Below are 26,422 nucleotides of genomic sequence, written 5' to 3' on the forward strand. Positions count from 1 at the left end.
GCCAGGACCCCGCGCGCTCCCGTGCCGCCTCGCCTCTACGCGCCGGCGTGCGCGCCGCCGCTGCCTCTCCCTCCCTCCCTCTCTCCCTCCCTCTCTCTCTCTCTCCCGTGGTAGCAGGAGCAGCGCGGGCGGCGGGGCTGGAGCGTGGCTGAGGCGGCCATTCCTACCGAGCGAGAGAGAGCGCAGCGTGTCCCCCCCGGGCTCAGTGGCGCACAGGGTGAGGAGGGAGGCAAGGCCCCTCCGGACACCCCGAGCGGGGCGGGGGGGGGAAGGGGAGCGTGGAGGGAAAATGACCGTTGGGCGCGAGGCGGCCGCCCCGCGCCGTCACGTGACCGCCGCCCCGCGCGCGCCGAGGGAGGGGCGGGTTGGGGGGGGGGGGCGCGCGCGCGCCGGGGCAGGTGCGGCTCGTGCGCGCGCGGCCGCGTGCGCGTCCCCGCCGTCCGCGCTCCCCCCGTGACGCGCCCGCCGCTCTCTCCGCTCTCTTGTCTCTCTCCCGCCCTCCCTCCCTCCTTCGCAGAAATGCCCTCGGCTACCAACAGCACCATGGCGAGCAGCACCACAGGCAGCAGCACCGGCAAAGCGGGACCGGGCAGCGAGGTTGCCCCGGCGGCGGCCGCCCCGCAGGCGGCGGCGGGTGTGAACATCACCACGGTGCAGACCGAGGCCATGAAGCAGATCCTGGGGGTGATCGATAAGAAGCTGCGCAACCTGGAGAAGAAGAAGGTGATCCCCACGTCCCCTCAGGACCCCCCCCCCAGCCCACCCCGGGTGCCCACCCGCCTTGTCCTCCGCCTTCGGCCGCCCCTGTCCCCGAGCCCGTCCGGCCTGTTTCCCTTCCGCTCCCTTGTGCCGGGCCCTCCGCCGAGCCCTCCCGGGTTGTTCCCGGTGTGGCCCCCAGAGGCCGCCTGCTGGAAGGTTCCAGAAGGGCGAGCGCCGCTCCCCCGGCCTGTCCCCTTCCCCTCCCGGGGTCCCCCTGCCCCATCCCTGGCCGCCCTCCCGCCGCCCCGGGACCCGGCCCCGTTTCCCCCCGGCTCGCGGAGCAGAGCCCGGAGGGGTCGCGGCTGCCGACCCCCCTTCGCCCCGGCTGCCCGGAGCCCCCTCGGCGGCGCCGCTCCCTTCCCCTTCCCCCTCCTTCCGCCTTTTGTTCCCCGCGGCGGGGCCTTTCCCAGCCGCGCCATCCCGGGGCTCGGCTCCCCGCATCCCCGCTCCGTGCGGCGGCCAGAGCGCGCCCGGTGCCCGTGGCCGGCGGAGCGGGCGGGCAGAGGCTGCGGTGCCCCCGGTGCCGGGCACATGGACGCGGAGCTGTAACATGGCGGCGGCCCGGCCTCCCCGGCGGAGCTCATTGTGCCGCCCGCACAAAGCCGGGGCCACCCCACCCCGCCCCAGTGTCACCGCTCGCTTTCCATCGCCCTAAGCTCAACTCTTTGGGAGCCTGAGCCCAGCTGGAAGCGGCCTTTCACGGGTTATTTTTAGAAAGAGCAGCTACTCAGTCCCTGGTGCTTGGACGGTTCGAGTTGTGGCACAAGAGCAAAATGCTGTCGTGGTTACTTGTGGCGTGTTTTGCACCCTCTTGGTGGTGGCAGATTAAATGAGCTTCGCAGGGCTTTACAACCTCCAGAGCACGAGGCGTCCATCAGAAAAAGACCTAATACATAGCCTCAAGACTTGCCTCAAAACGCCACAGTGCCAAGCTAAAATTACAAAAAAAAAAAAAACATTTGTGCTAGAGCCCTAAATCTTTTATTCTTTTTAGAGGTGAAAAGCACAATAACTGTTCTTTTTTTAACTGTCACTTTTGATATTTTTCATAGTATTCCATATTGTATAGCGTGGAAGTATTCCCAGTAAATTAGTCTGTACAGGTGGGTTGTAAAGGAGAGAAGCTGTGCTTTACCTATAAATAATAGACTGTGTATCAATAATGCACTGTATAAATACCCTGTGCACAGTGTAGCTTCCCACTTCAAAACTGGGTGTGGGATTTTCCTGGTTTTTAGAAATGACATGGCAAAAAGCAGCAAGCCAGGACATTTTAGGTAAGTTTTAGAATCAGAGGAGCTTTTCCTCTCTGTCTATTGTGTGTAGAAGGGACAAGATGTCTGTCTTAAACTTAATACATTAAGTTATATATACATTCCTGTGCATTAATACACAGGAATATCTGCACAACCAATACTGATCCTCAGCTCGAGAAAGAGAGCAGATCTTTCTGTCTCTGGTTCTTCCAATACAAAAAAAAATGTTTGAAAATTAACTGTTGTACCCAACATACACAAAAATCCTCTGGAAATATTTTTTATTATGTTAAAAGCATGTATTTTAAAAACCAAATTTAGCAAGTGAACGTTCTGACCTGTTCTGTACTTGGGAGTAATCAAGAGGATAAAATAGTGTTACTGGTGTGAGGGTCCTTGGGAGCAGTGTTTTTATTTACCTTTAAATAATTTACACTTGCCTTAGCCATTCCATTCTATTTGAGTGGAGTTTTAGCATTTTACCAAGTGAGTAGAGGGGACAAAGTACCCTTTTTTTTTTTTTTTTTTCTGGACATGGCTTTTGTTGGTAGAGGTTCCATGAAAATTATTGAAAGCATTTATTTTTTGAATACTCTGTGCTGGGCAGTGTGGGTTTAAAGAACAGGCAGGTGCTGGGGCTTAAAAAGGAAAAGCTCTGTGTTCTCTCACTGATGAATTAAAGTTCAAAGATTCCTAAGTCTTAATGGGCTGAAGTTCTGGAACTTCCTGAAGGAGGACTCATAAGCACTACAAAAGTCATGAGAGAAATGGGTTTTGGTGTATTAAAGCAGAGGAACTCATTTGTGGCCTTGAGCTTCTCCCTTGGTGGGGGAGCCAAGAGTTCTGTAGTAAATAATGTCCTTTAATAAAGAGAGCAGCACATGCTTTGTGTCTTAAAACAAAGCTCATTGTACACATCAGGATTTCCTTGTATTTTGCATCTTTGGACAAGAATATATTTTTAATTTTTCCAACCATCCAGAAAGTAAAATTGTTCTGGAAACTACACAGACAGGAGTGGGTGAGAAATGCAGTAAATCTCACTGGGAACTTGTGCTCAGTTGGACAGTTAATCCTCTCTTTGTCAGCAGCTGCTAACGAAGGCCAGTAGAGATGATTTTCAGAGCTTTGTGTCACAGAATGAACAAATAAATACTTAGACACACATTTTTGAAGGATGAAAAATTACTGCTCTGGAAGAGGTACCATCTTAGGTTTTAAATAAAAGGACTGTGCAGCTTTTAGTAGAAGAAAGGTCACTCTTCCTAAAGAAATTTGAATTTTTGAAGTGAAGTTTGTCATGTTTACCTCTAAACACAGAGGATAAAATAATGTGACTACCAAAATACAAATTGAAATAATATTTGTAATTCTGGTCTATACTATTTTGAATGTTTCTGTATAAACTAAAACCACTGGATTATTAGTTACACTTTCATTTTCTTTACCTAAATGTGACCTCCTTTGAAAGAATGAGTATTTCTTTTGTTAAAAGAGACTGGGATAAATTGAATTGCTATACAGAAATGAATGTGAAAACATGGCCTGAAAACGTCTGTGTTCCCCTCATCTCTTTGTATTTGAAAAAGATAGGAATGCTGTCCTCTGTTCTTAGATGACAAGATATTTGTGTGTGCATGGAAGGGGGTAATTAAAGGGGTATTTTCAGATGTTCAGCTCGAGTTTATGTTGACAAGCTTAGTTCATTTAGAAGTTGCCTGGACTCCTCCAAGTGTTTGTCAGGTGTCTGGGGTTAGAATCCTGCCAGCTGTCCACGTTCCCTGGGAGAAAATATTTCACCTTCAGTTTCTCCTTCTCCCCATCTCGAGGACATCCTTTCCAAGTTTTAAGCCGATTGAATGTAGCTCAAACTCTGCTTTTGTTTCAGGGCTGAATGAAGAAAACCCAGTTGTTTCTGCTTTCATCTTGTGTAATAGGGCATGAGCCATGTAAGAACAGTTCATCAAACAAATGTCCTGCCAAAGGGGCAAAATAATTAATTTGCTAACACATGAATTAGGGGATGGGTAGATGTTCACAGGGTAACTAACATGTGAGCTTAAAGCTTGATGTGAGCTTGGTGTCTGGAGCTGGAAAGATGGCACATATTCCCTGTGCCTGGTAACTTGAGCTGCTGTCACTTTATCAGCTTGTCTGAGTTTCCTCCTGAGTGTAACCCTGGCTGGGGTGCAAAATGAGCAGTTCACAGGTGCTGCTGTCCTTGCTGCACAAGAACTCTCACAGAGCAGCAGGTGGACATTTGAAGTTGATGTGACTTGGTTCAGTAAGATGTTGGATTTCCCAGCTGGGATCAGTTTTCTATTCTGGTAGCAGGCAGTTTGAAGCTACCCATTGGTAGCAGCTCTCTCAGTGCTTTTGTCCATGCTTTGGGCCACTTGGATGTGGCCACTTGTCCATGATTTGGGCCATTGTGAGTGGCTCCAGAACATATCTTTGGGAGGTTTGGTTTGAAATTAATCTTTGGAGATTTAACATGGAGCAAATAGTAAAATTCATTTCAGGCAGTGTATTATAAGCCTGAATTTTTCTTTGAAACCTCTCTTAGTAGGAATTTTGGATATCAAGCTTCAGGTCTGAAAACCCGAACAGTTTATATGTGAAATCTTGTGGTGGTTGGTGCTTTGAGGTTTCAGGCTGGTCTGATTTGGTTTTAACTGGTTATTGTAGAATGGGGATTGTCTCACAGTAAGTTCAGTTAACTAGATGCATGATGAATCCAAGGAGCTGTGAAACATCTTCTAGTTTCAGTTTTTCAGATGCTGCTTTGGGGTTTGGATCATGGTTTTTGTTTGAAGAAAAAGACACACAGAATGTGTTGAGAGAGACACATTTGTGTTCTAGAATTCACTTGTAAAAGTAACTTTTTGGAACAAAAATTCTGTGTAGAGCAAAATGTAGTCAACTTCTCTGTAAATTCTGAGTGTTTCTATAGGAAATCCTCTATGGTGGTGATTTAGAAAGAGCATCTTTGCAGTCACCAAAACTTGGGGTTCCACTCTTCTGTGACTTAACTCTGGTTACTGAAAGCTTTTTCGGCCTCTGGAGTTAACTGATCATGAAACTGCAGTCTCAGAATTGATGTGTTCTTGTCCTTTGTTTAAAAACTAATAAATTATGCAGATATTTTTTTCTAAATCATCAAACTTCCCAGACTGTGGGGAAAAATGCACCCACCAGAATATCTACTACTGCTACTCAAAAAAACAATTCAGTTTAAACAGAAGACCTGTAAATGCTTTGTGTTCTGGAGTATTGTTATTGTGTCCTTCCATCTTCCTGGTTCTAACTCAGGACTGAAACAGCTTCTCAGCACTGGTGGGTTTTGAGAGGTTCTCAACTTCCTTGCTAAGTGTTTTACCTTTTTGATTTTTTTCTAGATTTTTTGAGAAAATAGAAGACAGGTTTTGGTTTGTGGGGTTTTTTGGTCATTTCTGGGCAGTTTTAGCTGCAAAGTCATGAATAAGTGTGGAGGTGATGGTGGGGGACAGACAAATTATAATGCAGAGATGTAAAACAGGTTAATAAACTTCTAATTTTTAGCTTTATTAGGCATTTGTTTGGCTTCAGTGCAACCTGTATTACACAGCTGTTTTAAATTTTGGATTATCGTAATTGCTTTTGTGCTGTCAAAAACATTAATTCAGTTTTTGAGATACCTCAGGAGACAAATTTAGAATGTCCTTTCCATCTTTTCTTACCTTGTAGTAGAATTTGAATTACTAAAGACTTACTCCAGCTGTTGGCAGAGGCTACCTTGTCCCCTTGCAGCTTGTTGTCCACACTTGTGCTGCTGTAATTGGCAGAACCATAGCACTGAAATTATCTGGTTAAATATAGAGCCTCCCTCCTGCTCCTGACCCCCTTTTTTGAGGGTTATTTTTAATCTGATGATTCCAGTGATCCAGTTTGCAGCACAGCACTTGAAGTGGTGGTTCAGTGGTCAGGCAGGTTTGGAGGGTAATGCCAGGTAACTGCAGATTTTGTTTCCACTTCAGGATGATGTTTTGGGGACAATTCAGAGGATGTGAAGAGAATTGTCTATTAGTGCAATAAAGTAACTCAGTTTTGGATTCCTATTAAAGTAAAATCCAGGGCATACTTAAGCAATGAGCACCACAGTCCCAAGAGCCTGTTAGTGGTGCTTTTTCCCCAGGAAACTCCAAAATACTTCAGGTATCCCAGTGGAAAAAGCTGAAGCAGAGTGGCTTGCTGCCTGCAGAGCTGGGAGCTGCTGACTCATGAGCTATTCAATACACAATTCATGTGCTCACTTTGCCACTGGATGATTTTTTTTTTTCCTGCTGGTTTGGTTTTCATGCTCAGAGATCTCTGTCTGAGGAGTGAGGGTGAAGTGTAAGAAGAGGTAAGATGAAGAGTCTTCCCCTCTTGCAGGCAGTGCAGTAGGTTCTTGAGCAGGAATTTCACTGCAGCTCTTATTTTACAGCTCTAATGCTGCTCTTGGACTGCTGTTAGTTGACAGTGCAGATTAAAAAGGAAGGCATTTGACTTAATATTTCTGTGTAATGCAGCTTTGGATCTTACAAGTGTCTTTGCAATAATAGAAAAATGCTTACTTGGCAGTCAGAATCTTTGTGGTAACATTTAACTAAATGCACATTGGCTTGTCCTCTGCATTGCAGCTGACAGGGCTTTCCTTCCTCTGTTTTTACCTTCCCAACAGGAATATTTTGTAAGAAGTAAATATGAAGACAAGTAACTTTTCTTCTATTCCTAACAGAAAGAGACACATTACCCTTGTTTTTTTAGTTCAATAAAAATAAGCAAAGCATTTACATTAGACCTAAGAGTATTTGACCATTCAAGAAAAACCTTGTGCATTGCTCAGTATGTTACTACAATAGCTTAATCTGAAAGGACCAACCATGCATGGAAAAAGTATACAGAAAAAATTGTAGTTATTTAGAGTATTTTTGCCTCTTCCCTCCCTTATGCCCTCAGCCACCAAAATGGATTCTATGAGTGTTTCACAGTGTAATTTTGCAATATATGTTTTTTTCAGCAAAGTCAAACAGAGTAGTGTTCTGGATTACAGCATTCCACCCATTTTGTTTCACTGTTGTTGTTTATGGGTTTGTGTTGGAAACTGGATCACAGAATTTGTTTTAGTATATTTTTGTAGACCCTGTTCAAGCTGGCTCTTGTTTGCAGTCTATTTACTGAGCAGCCTCACAAACAATTGCATCAGGGTGACCAAGGGAATTGTAATCTGCAGCAGGGGGGCCAGTGATTTGAGCAAGTAGGAACTTCCTTTGAAATGTGCTTGTCTGCAAAGCCCCTTTGCTTTAGGATTTCAGCCATCAGAGGTGTGGGTTCACCTGGCTATGCACTGGGGCACTGCAGTGGTTCAGTTCTTTTACCTCCCTTTCGGCTGCACAGCTCAGCCACACTCTCCCAAATCAAGAGACTGTCCTGTGATTGTCCAAGCGTGTCATCATCTGCTCTGAGATCAGGATGGAGAAGAGTAACCTGACCTTACTTCCTGTTGAGATAGATTTGCAGTGTGCCAAATGCTCTCCAGGGCTGCTTTTTTGATCTGTTCTGAACTGTGGCTGCTGCATTTAACAACTGTTACCATGTAGTTTGTCCCCAGCGTGAAACTCCCAGTAATATATTTTTGGAGCTCTGCAAGTTCTTGCTTTGACTTTGCCTAGGTCATTGATGGCTCTGATACACTGGAAGGTGAAGTAGTTAAATGTTCTATCTGACCTGGAGGACTTGAAAAGATCCAGCACCAAAAATGACATCAAAACGACCAAGCCTCATAAGGGTGATTGGGTTTCAGGAAATAATGATGGGCATCAAATACTTCAGAAGAGGAGCTTGCTTGATAAACTGTTCCACAGACTTTGATCTTTCCAAAAGTTTGAGACTGAGCATAGAAGTTGAATTAACTAGAAAAATACCAGTAAAGTGTTTTAACTAAAAGGTCTGAAATGAAGAGCAACAGCAACCAAACAAGGTATCACTCAGTGGCAAATGTAAACCCTGAGACAGTGGTGGCATCAGGGTTTTGATTCTTTGACATTCAGAATTAAGTGTTCTCCTGCTTCTTGTGTTTTGTCATCCTAGATTGGGAAGATAATTGTTAAGGATTTGTTTTAATAACTTTTTTAATTGCATAATGGCAAATTCATTGAAAATACAGTAATTTGTGATAATACAGAAATGGTGAAAACAGCATAATAATTAGGTGTGTTATCCTTAGGGGCTTTGCTTCCTTTTGCAGACCCTTTGTAGTTAGCCTGTAAAATCTGTCACTGGGGCACACAGGAGTTTTACCTGCTTTTGGCTGATGCCACTCTTCTGTGTGGTTTCTGTTTAACCAGATGAGCAAACTGATCCTGCTGAAAAGTAGCCTAATGATTCTTTTTTCAATTTCTTCCTGTGGAAAAAGCATCCTAATGCCCTTGAACAAAAACTATTTTAGAGCTATTAATATGAATTGTGTTGGTGGGCATTCTTGCACAGAGGATTAGAAACTGTTTAAAATTCTTTACAACTATCTTAAGTGATAGAGCTAGAGAGAATTACAGTTCTGAATCTTAATAGCATTGACAGTGGGGGTTTGCAGTCAGATATTTGGTATTGTAGTGATAAAATTGTGATAAGCTCTACCTCAGCCCTCAGTTCAGCTCTCTGGTGTTTGGACTGAAGGACCTGTGCATTGAGAGTGCTTGTTCCCTTAGGAGGAATGTGAATTTCTGTGGAAATTCCAACTAGCCATGAAGATACTGTAATAGCCAAATAAACAAGATAAAAATATTTACCTCTTGGGAAAATACTTGGGTTTTAACCCAGAAGACAGTTTTTCTCATGTACACTTTCTGCAGGACAGTTATGTTCTTGTGTAACGTGGTACAGTCTGTGTAGTGTTAATATTACAGTGCATAGTTTTGTTAGCACAAGTAGAAAAAAACTTTAAACTGATTTTTGCCTCTTCGTAACAGCATTTTTCTTTTGTTTCAGAGCAAACTTGATGATTACCAGGAACGAATGAACAAGGGAGAACGTCTGAATCAAGATCAACTGGTAAAAACAACTAAAAAAAATCCTAACCAGATCTCTGCTAAATTGTTTTGTTATCTTTGTGGTGATGAGTTTTTCCTGCCTATCTCCTTTTTGGGGCTGGTTCTTAAAGTAGGTTATTGCAGAAATTGATTCAGCAGCAGTTTTGCAGTTGTAAATAAAAAGCAAGTATCAATTTAAATTCAGTTGTATGGTGCAAACATGGACATTGATACTTCACGAAATTACCAGATGCTCAGTCTTATGTGAAGTCGAATCCTTAACAATTAATCTTCCTAGTCTAGAATCAACAGCGTTTTGTTGATGATTTTTAACACTGAGAAAGTGAAGGGACAAAAATGTTCCCTCCAACTAATGTAGCTGTTGACACTTAAAAGAATGAAGTGCTTCCCTTGATTTCTTGGATGATTTAATCTTCATTTTGGTAGTTCTGTGCCAGCTGAAAACTGAAATATCAGAGATCTGTGTACTGTTATTTTGTAATGGCCTGTTGTGAAGATAAACCACTATAGAGAACTGACATCATGTTGAGGAGGGAAGCTCATGGTTTTTATGAAGCCTGACTACCAGGCTTGATAAAAATAATCTTGGTTTGGAGAAATGCATCATTTTGTCACAGCAGGAATGTAAATGTCTCAGCCATATCCCCCTGATTTGATGTAATTTCTCAGTAATACCAAATGGGTTGAGGAATTTAGTTTGCTTTGGTGCAGATCAGAGTATTAGGTTTATGAAGATAGCAAAAGCAAAGATTTCTGGAGAAGGGGCTATTATGCTCTGTATATTCTGATTTCACATAACAATGCATTAATTCTCAAACTCTTGAGAAGTTTTGAGTTGCCAGATTGTTCTTCTCCCTCATTCTCCCAGTTGTTTGTTAGTTTTTGTCAGGAACTGGCTGCAGCCAAACATGAAACCAGTCCATCATCCATGTGAGCACATAAAGGCATATTTCTATGTATGTTTAGCAGATCTAAAGAAACTGGAGGCCCCAAGGACATACACAAGTCTTTGATATCTGAGGCAGTGAAAATCTAAATTTGCCTTAACATAGTTGCAGTCCCAATCAGGGATCCTGTGTCTCACTTCAGAACTAAAAAATATGGGAATTTATTTGTTGGAAGTATACATTCTGTTCTGTTGCTGATGGTTTACATTTGTGGTCTTTCTGGGTTTTTTTAAGGATGCGGTGTCAAAATACCAGGAAGTGACAAATAATCTGGAATTTGCTAAGGAACTGCAGAGGAGTTTTATGGCTCTGAGCCAAGATGTAAGTAAAGATCAAGCATTGCCATGTGGGTTATCCAGACACTTTAAACTCTTCCACTGAGGCAGTAGTCACCTCTGTTTACAAGGATGAATTGCCATTGATTTATTCGATGTTTGACTGTTTTCTTCTAGTTTTTAATATTAGTTAATGTCAGGTTTTCTGAAGAATTTCTGATGTACTACATAAATGTATGGAAACAAGAACAATGTAATTTTCTGACACAACACAAGTGTTGAAAATACTGATCACTGAACCAGATCTGCCATGCAACATTAAAGATGGTCACTTGCTGCCATTGGTAACATTTTCTTAAACGGATTTCATAGGGTTTTCATTTCTTGGTAATACAATCTGAAACTACATTATGGGACAATATTGTTTTTGTAAAGGGTGAATTAACTGGATACTGTGAAATAGGTAATCTTTTGGATTGGTGTTTTATCAAAGATGCAGAATAATACTGTAATCAGGAATTAAATTCTAAAAATTTGGGAGTTCTGGAAAGAGCAGCAGCCTTGGAGGAATTGATTGAGTGGATGTTAATACAGCTGACTGCTCTAAGGAGTGTAGTTAGCTTGTGAACAGGCTGGGATAATTTGAAGAGCAGCAGCATCTTTGTTTTATAAACTACTTTCTACATAGGCTGTGGCTGTAAATTAATTTGTAGGACTAAGCCAACTCGTTTCCCTATTTTCTGGCATCACAGTTCCATCTGTGTTTATGGAATGTTAGTGATGGAGAACGTCCTTTTCTGGATAAGTCTGTTCTGAAGTGTTTCCCTGGTCAGCTGACTGCTAAGACAAGCCAGTGAATGCAGGAGTACCAGATTGGTGCTCTGCTTTCAAACTTGGTTGTAGCTTTTCCTGACTGCAGTTAGTTGATTTTAAGATACGTCTTTGATTTATAAATCCAAAATTTGGATGTTTCAAGTGGGAAAGTTACCATCACAATAGATTTTTTGGAAGAGAATATTACATTTCCTGCTGAATTTGGGATGCTGGATGCTTGGATTAAGATGAAGAGTGGAAGAAACATCCTGTAGGTTCAGAGTGGTGCTGCATTTAGACCTTGTGGAAGGTTCAGTGCAGAGCACAAGGCTGCTGATGATGTGTCATCCTCTCCCTCCCTGCATCCATGCTCCTCGCACTGGGAATACTGCAGTGGATGCACATGCTTCTTCTCTGGGATGTGGACTGGGGATCTCATGTCCAAGAATTTGTTGAAATCCTTTTTTGGACTTGCTGATCTTGTCTATCTCCCCAGCCTTTCATGGCAAAACATTCCGTGAGTTCCCTCTTGTGGTGCGTGAAAAAACAGTACTTTTATTTATCTGTTTTAAGCTGATCTCCTGGTAGATCCAATGAATGCTTCCTACTCTCATGGGATATGGTGAATAACCTCTCTGTTCCTGCTCTCTGTGTGGCCAGTGTGATAAATCTGGATAACCCAAGCCTTTGCAAATGGAAGAACTCAACACTTAGGCTTTTCCTTTGCCTTCCTCTGTACCTTTTCTTAGCAATTAAAGACATTTCCAGACTGTTTTTCCCTTGGGTCCCTTCCAGATCCAGAAAACAATAAAGAAGACAGCTCGTAGGGAGCAGCTGATGCGAGAGGAGGCCGAGCAGAAGCGTTTAAAGACTGTGCTGGAGCTACAGTTCATTCTGGAGAAGTTGGGTGATGATGAAGTGCGCAGCGACCTCAAACAAGGATCCAACGGGGTGCCAGTGCTGACAGAGGAGGAACTGACAATGCTGGATGAGTTTTATAAGCTGGTTTACCCTGAACGAGACATGAACATGAGGTAGGGTTACAGCAAAGTGCTCCTCTTTCTAATTGTCAGTCAGTTAACAGTGTATTTAGTATGGTAATTTAAAGACTCAGTAAGAAATTAACTCTTATTAATTAATTTTTAAGGTTGAATGAGCAGTATGAGCAAGCATCTGTTCACCTGTGGGACTTACTGGAAGGGAAGGAAAAACCAGTTTGTGGAACAACCTGTAAGTACAGTCTCTGCATGAAGAGACAGCACACTAAATTTGTGCCTGAACTAAAACACACATCTGATAGAAGAGAACTTGGGTAGTCAATTATCTCTGAGGTCTTAGAGGAACTACTTTTTCTCAGCTCTTAGCTGGACTGCAACAGTGACTTGTGAAGTTTGTACTCAGTCTGTGGTGTATTTTTTTATACTGGCTCAGCATTACTCAGTACTGAAGCTCAGTCTGTTCCTGCTATTTCAGCAGTACTTTGCTGCTGGTGGTGCTCAGTAACAGTTCTGTGTTTTCTGCAAACCTGGGTGTGAACAAGGTGACAGCGTAATACATACACTGACATGGCCTTCCTTAGTGGGATGTTCTCTCCCACTTAGCTCCTGCAAAAAGTGTTGTGGTTTTGCACTGTTTTCATTGATAAACTGCAGATCAGGGTGTGACCATGCCAGCCAGGCTGGTTTTTTTGGAAATGATTCCCACATTCTTCCCAAATGCCTGGCCTAGGCTTTGCCAATGGGGCTGATGTCTTTTGGATTAAAGTGCCCCAGCATTCATCTGAGGCACTGAGGGCATGTGTTTTTTGCTTACAAATGCTCTTCTGAGCCACTTCACCTCAGGGGAAGAACCCTCATGAATCATGCGTGTACCTGTGTACACACCTGTACCTGTGTCCCTGTGTAGATTTATTTTTATTGACAGTTAGTTGTTTTGGAAGAAATTGTCTTATAGTAATGGTTTTAAGTAACGGGAATAAAAGTCTAGTAATTAAATTCATAGACTTGACCTCACTGTGAGGTGCTTCACAGAGCTTCTTAAGAGTTACATGTATTCTAAAGATCCTTCTTGCCCTTCAGATTTTTCTGAATGACAGTGGGTTATTTATGCATTTATTGAATGTGACCCAGTAAGAGAAGAAATCCTGGACCAGTAGTGCTCATGGACTGGCTTGGAGCAGCAACATCTTCCCAGCAAAAGGGTCATAAAATGTATATACAATCATTGTGAAGGAAGGAAGAAAAAGATAATGAGGACTGAGGTAATGCTGATGTTTCTCTCTTCCGTTTTCCCAGATAAAGCACTGAAGGAGATTGTTGAACGGATTCTTCAGACCAGTTACTTTGACAGCACCCACAACCACCAGAATGGGCTATGTGAGGAAGAGGAGGCAGCACCTGCACCTGCAGTAGAAGACACTGCAGCAGAGGCTGGTGAGAAGGGGAAAATGCCTTGTGACTGACACATTTGTGTTGTTCGGTCTTGTCTCTGCAGTCCTCAGTGATTAAGTTGCAAATGCAGTGTTCATCTCTAGCACTGAAACCATCCAAGATGAAAGTTCTGGCTGCCTGAGGCTTTTCCCACTTTTCAGTGGTTCCCACCAGTTTAAACTGAATTAGAAGGGAGCAGTTTCTGAAGCAGACAATGTGATTGCATACTTAAGAAACTTGGGAATATTGTATCCAATTTTAAGACGACTCAGGACCTTTTTCCTTTTTTGTGGAGAAGGCATAGCTGAACATAACTCTCCCTAGCAAGAATTTAATGTGGGGTTTTTTTTTTCTTTTTATTTCAAAGCTCTGAGGATATTTGTTATTACTAATTCTCTGTTAACGCCTTTTTTTTTTTTTTTTTTTTTGCTTCTTTATTCTGAGGCATGATTTTCTCATCTAACTTTGTATCTTCTAGGTCTATAACATGAGGATGGTTGGGGTCTTTATTGTTGTTGTTTGGGTTTTTTTTAATTTGGCTTTTTCCCACATAAATGGTTTGTTTATTTTTCTTGCAGAACCCGATCCAGCAGAAGAATTTACTGAACCAGCTGAAGTTGAATCAACTGAGGTATTATTCACTGAAACACTGTCATTTTGTATACCTTCAATGCCACTTACTTTTACTTTCATACCCTTTCTTATTTTTATTTTAGTATGTAAACAGACAATTCATGGCAGAGACTCAGTTCAGCAGTAGTGAGAAGGAACAGGTAGATGAGTGGACAGTTGAAACGGTTGAGGTAAGATCTTGTGTACTGCAGGTAAAATTGCAATCCCTGTTTCTGCTGGCTCACAATTCATGATAGGTGTTAGTATTGCATCCCTTCTCCCCCAGTATATAAAAGAACACATTTATTTAAGTAGACTTGGACTCGCTACTCAATTCTTTAATTGCATACCTAGCTCAGGAGTACCTAAAATTAAAAGAAATAAAACCTGTTTAGTCTAAGTGTGCAGAGAACTTGCTTTTCTTCATTAGTGGCTTACTTGGGAAAACAGGGCTTAAAAGTCTTATGCTTAAGAAGACTTTAAAGACTTTTTAAAGTCTTTTTTCTTTTTGGAGAACTTAGCTGCAAATGTAGAACTTGAAAGTTTATCTGCCCAGCTACTGACAGTGTGGTGTAGTTGTGCTTTCATTAAGCACAGGTCCCTGGAGAGGGAGCTGAAAATGAGTAACTCAACTAATACCTACTCCAGATTGCTTATGGCCTCATTTGATGTTAAAATATGCTTGTATGTATGTACGTCTCTGTTTCCCAGAACTACAGCTCTTCAAGTATCTCACTTGTTACTCCTTTGCACTTGAGTGGCTGTTCACTTGTGCTGTTTGTGGTGCACTGGTGTTGGGATCCATTCCTAGTTTGGGGATTTACACTCAGGCTTTGCTATATGTACAAGTCCATGATTTTATTGCACTGGAATTTGTGGTCCTCGTGTATGGGAAAGGACAAGCCCCCCATTTGGTACATTGGAGCTTGAGTTGTGTCTGTCTGGTAAAAACAAGTATGAGCAGCTTCTTTCAGGTGCTGGAGAGTTAGTTTTTTATTATTTTAGCCTTCTGCAGCAGCAAATTGCAGGTCAGTTGTTCAGACTTTCTTGGTGCCTTTGGCTGTTTTTAAGTGTAGGAGTGGATTAAGTGTTCTTCATCCTGTGAAGTGCTGAAAAAATAGAGCAGCTGTTTTGATCTGATAAACTAATCTGGCTGGTTTTACATTGAGTCTGGCTGAAATTCCTATTTTGAAGTGCTGAAGACCACTAAGAGATTTAATAATACTGAGGATGAGTGTGAGACTTCTAAAGCTGAGTAGACAGCTTTGCCATGTATGTGAAGGAGTTTGGTAGTTCCTTGTCACAGTATGTTATTTACTTACTTTAAAAACCATTAAATTATCACTGCTACTGCCGCTACCGAATGTGTTTTAAGAATTATCTTCACAAACTGAAGAAACCCTCCAAACCCACACATTAAAGTCATGCTTGGTTGGAGTACTCTTAGAAGGCACAGTATTTTAAAATTAATGATTTATTGGCTTCAGTTATACCCATTTTATATCTGTGTTTCTACCAGGTGTCCAGAGTGGTTCAGTTCTCTGTAGTTCTTAATATAAGGAGTGTGGATGAAGACATAATTCAGGCTGTAGTTTGGTATCAGACAGATTTCAGAATCTCATAGTTTCCTAGTCAGCTGAATCTGGAATTGGATCAGCTTTGTTTTCTTAGGACAATACTAAGAATCTGTATTTCAATTGCCCTTTCTGTCCCAATGTCTTGGACATGGTAGAAGGGAATAATTTAGAAAAAAATTAAAGTTGAAGCCTGTTTCTTCATAATAAAGAACTTTATTTTCTCAGCTATAACACAAGAAAGGGAAATTGAGGATATCTGCCTGTAAAATTACTCTTCCTGGCACCACTAGCTCCTTTCTCAGGTGAATGCAGCTGAATTGTGCTTTGGTAAGATCATGACACAGAATGTACACTGATAGCTGTGAATTTTGAAATCTGAAAGAGAACATGTGCTCAGAAGATCTCTGTAATTGTTCACTAAGGGGGAGGATATCATCAACTCCTCTCTTTTTCAGTAACCCTCGAGTAGATGTGATACAGTCAGGATTTCTGTGGTGTGTTTCTAGATTAAAAGTAATGCTGTCTTCACAAGGATTTTTTTTACATCAGTTTTAAGCTAAATAATCAGTTCCTTCCATCAGTTTTAAACTATATAATTTGCTTGTGAATTTTCCAAGTGTATTTGGATTATATGATGTTCTAATTTTGGTGAAGATGTCCTTTATTTGTAATAGTATTTATGGAGGTTTTTTATTGTTGTTTTGTGGGGTTTCATTTTTTTTAACTGCTGCTTCTGTAATTAATGCCTGACTCTGGTTGTACACAAAGTTCTCTGTGTCTTAGATTGTGGAACTTTGGTTGGATGGATTTTGAGTAGAATTGAAAACTGTTCTGAGACTGACAAAATACAAGTTCATTCTGTTGGTTTGTGGTGTCATTAAACTTGTGGTTTTACCTTTCCTTCTCTTTTTTCCCTGTCCCCTGTCAGTCTCCCTGCATTGTGTCTGGCAGCTCTGTGTGCTGACAAGGTTAACTTACCTCACACAACTTGAAATTTGTTCAGTTGTTTCACCCTACTGTGGTTGTACTTGGTCAGAGTACCTGGTAGTGCTAATAAGGCTGAAGGAATAGGTCCTAAACTGTTCCTTTTGACATCCAAAAAGGAGTATTGGAAATGATAATGTAAAATATGAAATACCATCTGAAGTTACTGCTGTATTATTTATGGAAAAGGAAAACATTGGATATTTTTGTCATTGTTGTGGGTTCTTGATGCTTCTATCAACTCTTCTTTTTGTCTTGAAGATACTGAATTGTTGTGAATGACTTGGACTCCATAAGTTGAATGGTAGTGCTCAAATAACTGAGAGTACTTTTGCTAAGAATTATGCAGGAGATGAGTAGCTGCTGGTTTTACCACTCAAATTTCACCTGATGATCTGGCTTGCATTTTTTCTTCAACTTTTAAACTTTGTCATGTGCAAAAGGTCTATATATGTGCTCTAGATAATTTTTTCTACTCACAGGGCTTAATTCTTAATTTGGAAACAGTCTATAATGTGAAATTCAGGGACTGTTTGATAGACCAGGGTTGTGCTTGGTTTCCGGTGTGGATTGCCTCAGGGTGTTTTTTTCATGGGAATTGTCAAATTGCCTCTCTGTGGTTTGCAATCAGTGGTGATCTGAGTCTGAAGTGGATCTCAAAGAGGACTGTCGGTTGTAGTTAGCTTTTAGTTTTATTCAGATTTCCTGTTTGGGATTTGCTCAAGGAACAAGCCATTGAACTTGGTGAGGCAACTGCATGTGCAGAATGCTATGGACAAACAAGATTTGGAAATCTGGGCAGGCAGTAGGAATGCTGGAAGATGCTGTAGGTTTCTTGGAGAAATTAAAAAGAAATGTGCAGGCTTTGAGGGTGGATAGTGGCAGTGTGAGGCTTGAAGTTCAGACCTTTGTTATAGGACTGGTTTGTGAATTGTCATGAGTGCATGCAGAAATCTGTCTTCTGCAGTTCTAATAAGAAATCAGGTATTTTACATAAATATTTTGAACTTTCAGGGGCCTGTATGCTAATTTATATCCTGTGTAAACTAAGTTTTAAGACTTAGCTGTTTATCTGGAATGTTAGCAATGTTAGAAGCTCATTGAATTAGAGAAGTAATGATAAGAGACAATGATATTTTAAAGGGCATTTGTTGACATTGAAAATGGCACTTGTGGATTGCAGGAGCTGCCTAAAGAGCAGGTGAGGGACTGGTTAGGGCCATCAAAGTGCAGCTCAACTATCTTTGTCACTATCTGTTTTCTAACTATTTGCTGGTGGATGTTTGAGGTGCCCATGTCCAGCTTTGCTGGTTGCTCTGTTGTCTAATCAGGTGCTACCTGAAGGCCCATTGCAGCTTGTTCCTTTGTTGATGTTTGCCACTTTGGGATATGCCTGGTAAATCTGAGCTTTCTTGCCTTCATTGATCTGTGCTTCTGCTTCTGGGCTTCTGGTGTTCCCTCACGGTGCTGTCTAGCAATCCTTGTCATGCAATGCTGTTCCTGAGACAGTAAATCGGGGAGCTAGGATAACAGTAGCTATGAAGATTTAGCACTATGAAGTCTTAAGAAGGACCAAAAAAATCTAACTCCACTTATATTTACCAAAAAGCTATGAGAAAAGAATTGTTCCCCATTTGTGCATATTTCTGAAAATTACTCTTCCCCTACTACCTTGAAATTGCCAATTGGTGATAAATTGCTGCCTCAAATCCTGCTCTAAAAAACTCCTTGTACTATTGAACAAATACTTTTTTTATGAGGAAAAGAGTAGATGGAGAGAAAAAAGAGCAGAATGTGAGCTCTGTAATCCTGTGAGTGCTCAGATGAGTAGCTGGCCACAGTACTGACCTGTCTAGGATGTAATACTGTCCTTCAACACCACTGCAGCAATTCCATCATCCATAGCCAGTTAGGCAATAGCCAGAAATGCAAGAACTCCTGAGTCACTTGAGTGCAGTGCTGCCTTGAGCTGAAATTGCAGTTGGTTGTTGTCTCTTGTTAGGTTGTAAATTCCCTGCAGCAACAGACACAGGCGACGTCTCCTCCCGTCCCGGAACCTCACGCGCTCACTGCTGTGGCTCAGGCAGACCCCCTGGTCAGGAGACAGCGAGTACAGGACCTCATGGCACAGATGCAGGGCCCCTACAACTTCATGCAGGTACTGCTGTGCTCTAAACATTCATCTCTTTAACCCACAGCAGTGTGGATCTGATTTTTAGTATTTTTTTATTTTTTTCCTCCACAGGACTCAATGCTGGAATTTGAGAACCAAACGCTTGATCCTGCCATTGTATCTGCACAGCCCATGAACCCAGCACAGAGTTTGGACATGCCCCAAATGGTTTGCCCTCCAGGTTTGTAATGGTAAATCCTAAAGAGAAATACTGGCAAAGCCTGCAAGTCATCTCTTAGAAATGCTTCAGTTGCTGCTGCATAATAAAAAGGCCACCACAAGTAATAGTACAATCCTGCTATAGTGTGTTTTTCTCAGAAATGTGATTGTACTGTTTCTAGACTTCCAGTTCTCAGTTGCTTATAGATTTTGCTTGGAAATATGGAACATTTAAAGCTTCTTTAGTTTTGCTTTGGATTATTTTGGACAACTAGAAAAAATGTTCTTTGCATGGAAACAGGAGCTGGTAATTTGAGTATAGCTTTGCCATGCTTAAGGCTTCATCATCTTCATGATGATCAGCTTTCACATAAGTGCTCAGAGCAGGTAATAATGCTATTCTCTAAAAGGTTTGATTTTACTATGTAATAAGTGAAATTATTTTCCCCCAGTTCATGCTGAGTCAAGACTTGCCCAGCCTACCCAAGTTCCTGTGCAACCAGAAGCTACACAGGTAAAATGTTTCGTAAATTCTGGTTTGGATTTGAGTTTGATATTAGGCCTAAATTGGAGTTACAAAAGGATTTATTTCCTAACTACATGAGAATCTCTTAAGAAAAAGCTGAAGTTCCAGTATTGGGAAATTGGTGATCTCCATTGTTGCTGACAAGCATTACTAGTTCCTAGTTTTAGTCTCTGCAGACATTGCACATTTCCAGTAGTGGGAAGCAGGTAGTTGGTTACTTATTTGTAACAGATATGCCAAATCCTCTTGGTTACAGGGCAGCCTGTGTCTGTTCAAGTGAGTGTCAGGGCACAAGTGGATCTCATGCATTAATTATATAGAGTTTGTGTTCTGTTTGATTGTTCCCACTTGCTTGGATTGGGATTTTACCCTGGAGTTGTAGAGCAGTCAGCGTGAGTTGAATGCTGTTTCCAGTTGAGCTTTAAGTGGGATCTCCTAAACTTGCTTCTGCACTGCATAAATGAAGGAGTCACTTCCTTGTTAAGATGTTTCAGTTTTCTGGTGATTAAAGATTTTTTTATTAAGCATGTGTGGCATCTCTGAGGACTCTGCTGGTCTCAGTAATGGGTCTGATCCCTGTAGGTATTTGCAAACCAAAAAAAAAATCTGGATAGATGATGGATCTCACAGTACAGGCAGGATAAATTGCTTCCTTTGGCTTGTCCAGATTAGGTCTGCAAGGTTTAAGTCACTTATTTATAAAGAAACAGGAGCAAGGGAATTACTTCTTGAGTTTCCTCTGTATGTACCTCCTGAGTGCTGGTGCTCTCCACAGTTTTGTTGTCTTGTAGGAGTAGACTGGGGTTTTTTTTGGGCAGAGGGTTTTTTTTCCCTGCACTAGTTTATATTTTGCTGTTAGGTGATGCCTGACTTAATCCAATGGATTTTTTTTTTCTTATTTCCCTTACCTCAACCAGTGCTGCCAGTGATTATCTCGAGGATCTTGCAAGCACAGTAGCTAAACTTACTCTTGGTTTTGGAACATTCCAGTGTGATGTGAACACCCTCATCAGTTGTTATCCATTGCCTCTTAAACTCCCCAGTACAGCCTTTAATGCAAGGTGCTCTGCTTTGCTGGCTGGACTTTTCCCTGGATTCTCTGTGTGGGAGCAGAGCTTGTAAAATGTAAAATTCAGGCCATTGGAAGCCAGCCCTTGTCCACTTGTGTTTGAGCTTGGAGCTGTGTGGTGTTAGAATGTTGGTGGTTAAAAAGTAACTAATTTGTACTGATTTGAAGACGTGCTGGCTCACAGACTAGAGAGTACCATCCACTCCAGAGTTCTCTGATACATTTTACAAAACTCTGCGTGAGCGTCAGCTGACTTTTGGGGGCTTTGGGGTTTATTTTGTCAGGTTCCCTTGGTTTCTTCTACAAGTGAGGGATATACAGCTTCCCAACCCATGTATCAGCCTTCTCACACAGCAGAGCAACGGCCACAGAAAGAATCAATTGACCAGATTCAGGCAAGTCAGGTTTCACAGGGGTGGGAAGAACTCTTGATTGCAGGTGGCATCAAATGTTAGTCTATGTTTCTTCATAAATAACGTTATTTTTAGTTGATAGGGGTGCTTCAGTTCCCTTTAATTTCAAAATTCTGAGCCTGTGACCAGTAAGACCTCCATAGCAAGACTTTTCATTTGGAAGCTTGTTTGTTTAGTTGGATGCAGCATGCCAACATCACCATGGGAGCATCAGTGTTGTTGGCTTAGGAAATGGGATTTATTTTTTCACAGCAGTTAGCCTGGAAACTTCTTCATTTCCCCCCCTCTAGATTTTTCTAGTTGTCTTTCAAGTTAATGAGGGAGAAGATGGTTAGGTTTTTCCTCTCATTATGCTGCTGTGAATTAGGCTGTTGAGCTGAAGCAGAAAACAGTCATTAGTAGAGGTGAAGCTGAGGCATTGCCATTCTTTTTTAAGCAAAGTTTTTGAAGTTAAATTTTTGGTACCTCAAAAGCTGCTAATATGTTGTTTGTTTTAATTATTAGGCTTCCATGTCCCTGAATGCAGACCAGACCCCATCCTCATCATCACTTCCCACTGCATCCCAGCCACAGGTGTTCCAGGCTGGATCCAGCAAGCCTTTGCATAGCAGCGGAATCAATGTCAATGCAGCTCCATTCCAATCCATGCAAACAGTGAGTAGGAAATCAGTCCTGGATGCCTTTGGCTTGGTGCTCATTCCTTATGGTAGAATCAGTCATGCAGCTACATATGATAGTCCTTGGTTATTCACATTTCTGAGATTTTGATGCTTCTTTACAGAGCTGTAAAACTGAATTTCTGCTTTTACAGGTATTCAACATGAATGCACCTGTTCCTCCTGTGAATGAGCCAGAAACCCTTAAGCAGCAAAACCAGTACCAGGCCAGTTACAACCAGAGTTTCTCCAATCAACCTCACCAAGTAGAACAATCAGATCTCCAGCAAGAACAACTCCAGACAGGTAAAGTTCTAGTAGCCTTGGTAGAGCAGGTGATAAGTCTGTGAAGTCCTAGATGATGGAGCAAAATACGTCACAGGTTCCCTTGCAGACCTTTCCCCTGAGCAGTACCAGATTTTGTTACTATGTCTGGGTTTGAATATCCAACAGGGAGTGAAATTCAGTATATTACTTCAGCTGTTAAGCCACTTGACTGGGTTTATATGGGTTAAAAAAAAAAAAGAAAAATGAACAGGATTATTCTGAAGATGCAAGCACTAGAGTGAAGTACTGGCTCTGCTGATGCTAAGGTTGCTTTTAAAAAACAGTGCAATTTGAGGTGACATTCTGTAAAGGAAATAGTAAGCCAGAAATGAGAGCAAATACGGATTTCTTCTCAAAGTTGATGTAAGGTCTCAAAGGCCTGGAATCTTGTGCTGAAATAAATGATAAATTATTTGAGTTCAGCAGGCAAAATGCTTTCCGGGTTAGCAACTTAAAACAATAAAAGTCTACGTCCAGAGCTGTTTTTCTCTCAGCACTGTTTCACTTTCCACTTAAGTGCTAACAAGTACTGGATGTATGGAACAAGGAGAAGGAGCCTCATCCTTTTCCTCTGTAACAGAATGTTGGGTTTAAAGAGAGATACATGGGAACATAAAGAAATCCAGACTTTTCTACTTCTTTTTCCCCTCAATTCCCCTGCAGTGGTTGGTACCTACCACGGTTCCCCGGACCAGAGTCACCAAGTGGCAGGAAATCACCAGCAGCCACCCCAGCAGAGCACTGGATTTCCCAGGAACAGCCAGCCTTACTACAACAGCCGGGGCGTGTCCCGGGGGGGATCCCGCGGGGCCCGGGGCCTCATGAACGGTTACAGGGGCCCAGCAAACGGATTCAGAGGTGAGCAGCTCTGCAGGGCCCTCTGAGCTCTGCTTGACCCTGGGGGGAACACCGGCTCAGGAGAGCAAGTGTTAAACTGATCTGCTGTTGGGAGACTGGGGTAGCAGCCCTGTGAGACAGCAAAACTTGTAGTAAAAGTCTTACTGGTTGTAGATAAGTCACTTAAAATTTAAGTGTGTGTTTGGACTCCATTCCAATACAATAGTAAGCATCTACTGCAAATATAAGCAAATGCAGAAATACCCGCCCATCAAGCAAGGAATTTGGATGCAAGTTGGTATTTCAAAAATGCTTAGTGTTTCCACAGTGTATTTTGTAGTTCTGTGTTTCATCAGAATGAGAATAGGCTGGCTTATGTAGAAGTACAGGAGCACAAGAGTTGAAAAGTCACTAGACCAAGGGAATTAACAGGAGTGGAAGAATGATAGTGTAGTTCTGGATAGATAAGAGAATGTTTATGATTCCTGGACCTTACACGTGTGGCTGTCAGTGTTACAAAAAGGTTTATGTTAGAATAGGACAGAGATTTCCTTGTCAGGTGTTCTGGGATTACTTAGGGACTCAGGTACTGACTTCCATGTTCTCTTCCCCTCTTGTGGCTGGGGAGTAGAGAAGAAACGTGTGCAATAAAAATACAGCTGATTGGAGTGTGAATACAGTAATCACAGCTGGGACATCTAGAGCCTACCTAGGATCATGTTTAGCTCAGAACTGAATGTTCTGTAAAACAAACCTTGGGTTACTCTGAGAAATGCACTGAAATCTGCCTCCTCCCAGTCCTTACCAGATGTTCATTCTCACTTCTTGTGATATATTAGCTCTGATGTTGGAGACATTTGCTTCACTTGCAGGTAAACAGCCCTTGCTAAAGGGATGGGATTTTTTTAAGGTTTAGGTAAAATGCTGTTGCTGCTTTTCTTTCTATAGTAGCAGGTCAAGTATTAAGTGCCGCTTGGATTTTCAAGTGAAAGACTTGTGCCCTGTTCCGTAGGGGGATACGATGGCTACCGTCCGTCCTTTTCCAACACTCCAAACAGTGGCTACACACAGGCCCAGTTCAATGCTCCTCGGGATTACTCAAACTACCAGAGGGTAAGCTACCTGTGGGGAGGGAAATACCTGTCAAATGCACTCAGAGCTGTTAGTGACATCTTCCTCTGGGACTTACTTTATTGCTCAGGAAGACAAACTACCCCTGTGTAGTTTGGAAAAGTTGAACACTAAATGTATCTATTTATATTTCTTAGTTATATTGAGCAACACATCCTGTAACTGGAGAGAGCATTTGTCACTGCACATTTTATTACAGCTGCTAGGAACTAGTGGAAGTAAGAATTTATTTTTTAAAGATTATTTTTTACTAATAAAATGTTGCATGTTGAAGTTACAGGTGTTTTGTCAGTGCACATTGTTCTAAAAGGTCCTTATTTTGCTGGCAATTAATAACAGAATGCCCAGGTTTTATATTGTAACTTTCTAAATTTCTTTGCTTTAGGATGGATATCAACAAAATTTCAAACGTGGCTCTGGACAAAGTGGACCTCGGGGAGCTCCTAGAGGTAATCTCCTGAGTAGGGAATAATTGGTTTAGCTTGAGTGGAAGTTTCTGAGCCAACTTTTAAAGTTCTGCACTTAAAAAGCAACCACACTCCTTACCCAGCAGCTCACAGTTAAGAATAAGCTGACTTGAATTATTGGGATCCTGTGAACTGGTGGTGGAAGTTAAGTTGGCTGTTAAATGAGGAATTCTTGGAAAAGAAGCTAAAACAGCAATTGCTGTTGACATTCAGATATAGTAGAACTTACTTCACTGTCTTTTATTATTGAAAGCCTTGGGAAACAAACCTGACAGAGATAATGAGGCTATAGTTAAGCTTCTAAATTCTATTTTCATCACATTTCCTCAGGTCTTTTTCTTAGTACATTTTTGATGATGAGACTGTTCTGTCTCAGTACAGACATTGCTGTGAGGGCAGCTCAAGGCTGTGCCCTGCATCTGTGAAACCCCACGTGGGAGTTCAGTGTTGAAGGCGTCTGTCCCTGCCTTGGTCCTGAAAGCCCTGAGGTGTGGAGCTGAGGCCTCTGGAGTTCAGTGCAACACTGGGCTGTGGTGAAGCTGAGAGCATGTTTTAGGAAGCACAGCAAAGTCTGACTGAGTTCAGACCAGAAGATTTAGGACTACTTTGAAACTAACCAGATTTCCTGCAGAATTCAACCCCTTTTTGTGTTTTCTAGGTCGTGGAGGGCCCCCCAGACCAAACAGAGGGATGCCTCAGATGAACGCTCAGCAAGTGAATTAAACACGTTCACAGGATTCCGTTCAACGCCAAAAACACGCTGGCCAGTGTACAATACATGTTACCAGAAGAGTTATTATCTATTTGTTCTCCCTTACAGGAAGTTTGTTGTAAAGGGACTATTTTCATTACCCATAATGACAGGACTACAATTGCCAGCTTTATATTCCCTGGATATTGAAAGGAACGAAACAACGTTTACTCTGCATGTTCTGTCCTAAGCATCATCTTGAGCCTTGCACATGAGATTCAGATTCCTCACCTTTGCTAAGAATAAAGCAAAAAAGGCAATTTTCAGGGTGATCCAATCTCCATGGTTAACTGAAGTGGCAGGAAAAAGCAAAGACTCACTTCTGACATTTAAAAGTGATTTAACAAAATTCAGATAAAATCTGCAAATTCATAAATATTTACTGTGGTGGCAGTTAAAAAATCTTAAATGTTCCCATGAAAGGATGGAAAAGGTGAAGTGTGGCTTGGTAGAACAACTGCATTTCAGCTTTTTCTTAGTAAATTGAAGCACTGAACAGTTCAAGATGTGTAGTGATGCAATTGCCCTGAATAGACAGGTGGGCTTAGAGGCAGTTTGTGATAAAGAAGAGGCACCCTTAGCTGCAGCACTCCTCATCACCAGGGCCCTGATTCCTGTGGCTATGGAGTTAAGAGCGCTTGCATAACTGCTAATGTAACTGTGTAATTAATTTTTTTTAGGAGACAAGATGAAAAACAAAAAAAACCAAAAAAAAAGGCTTTGATTTGGCACTTGGACAAAATTTTGCAACAAATCCTGAGCTATAATCTGGATGGCCACTGTATATTTGATGTGAAGTATTTAGATATCTCTTTGAAACACTTTTAAGTTTCTTTGATAGCAATGACTTTTGTAAGGATTGGTATTCTCTATCATTCCTTATGACTTGCACATTGTCTGTCACTAATACTTGACCTTGCTGTATTATCACCTAAATAACTGATGCCGGTACTGATGGAAATCCCTAATGGATAATCATAACACTTTTGGTCACATGTCCTTTTGTCTTTCCTGCAGCCTTGAAGGTTTTAAGAAATCTCAAATGCCCGCTGCTGCTGCCCTTCCAATTGCTGTCTTTTGAAAAGCACCAGTCTGTGTTTGAGTTGATTTCCCCTTTTCAGGGAAATGACAGCCAGCAGTTACAGTTCTAATGGTATAAGCAAGATAAATAAAACATGTTTATAAAAATTG

General features: G+C 41.9%; 1 protein-coding gene across 3 annotated transcripts; it reads left to right on the plus strand.

Moving 5' to 3' along the window:
- Nucleotides 1-26,422, plus strand: CAPRIN1 (cell cycle associated protein 1). 3 transcript variants are annotated; one of them, XM_053979509.1, is made up of 19 exons: nt 1-217; nt 518-723; nt 9,024-9,086; nt 10,267-10,353; nt 11,916-12,154; nt 12,268-12,350; nt 13,415-13,552; nt 14,128-14,180; nt 14,266-14,352; nt 18,725-18,880; nt 18,968-19,076; nt 19,507-19,568; nt 20,934-21,044; nt 21,567-21,716; nt 21,874-22,024; nt 22,709-22,903; nt 23,895-23,995; nt 24,399-24,462; nt 25,139-26,422. In XM_053979509.1, exons 2-19 carry the CDS (start codon nt 520-522, stop codon nt 25,201-25,203), a joined length of 2,118 nt encoding a protein of 705 aa, XP_053835484.1. In that variant the 5' UTR covers nt 1-217; nt 518-519; the 3' UTR covers nt 25,204-26,422. The 3 variants fall into 3 exon arrangements, with proteins under 3 accessions (XP_053835484.1, XP_053835486.1, XP_053835485.1); XM_053979511.1 differs by lacking the exon at nt 20,934-21,044; XM_053979510.1 differs by lacking the exon at nt 1-217 and having other exon boundaries at nt 425-723.

This window comes from Vidua macroura, chromosome 6 (genome assembly GCF_024509145.1).
Source record: "Vidua macroura isolate BioBank_ID:100142 chromosome 6, ASM2450914v1, whole genome shotgun sequence".
NCBI classification, from domain to species: Eukaryota; Metazoa; Chordata; class Aves; order Passeriformes; family Viduidae; genus Vidua; species Vidua macroura.

Bases quoted from the DNA above. Each gene is read 5' to 3' on its own strand.
- CAPRIN1 (XM_053979509.1), top strand. From the start codon at position 520: ATGCCCTCGGCTACCAACAGCACCATGGCGAGCAGCACCACAGGCAGC. The intron at 10,354-11,915 runs GTAAGTAAAGAT...GGTCCCTTCCAG, and splicing joins TTATGGCTCTGAGCCAAGAT to ATCCAGAAAACAATAAAGAA. The intron at 13,553-14,127 runs GTGAGAAGGGGA...TTTTTCTTGCAG, and splicing joins AGACACTGCAGCAGAGGCTG to AACCCGATCCAGCAGAAGAA.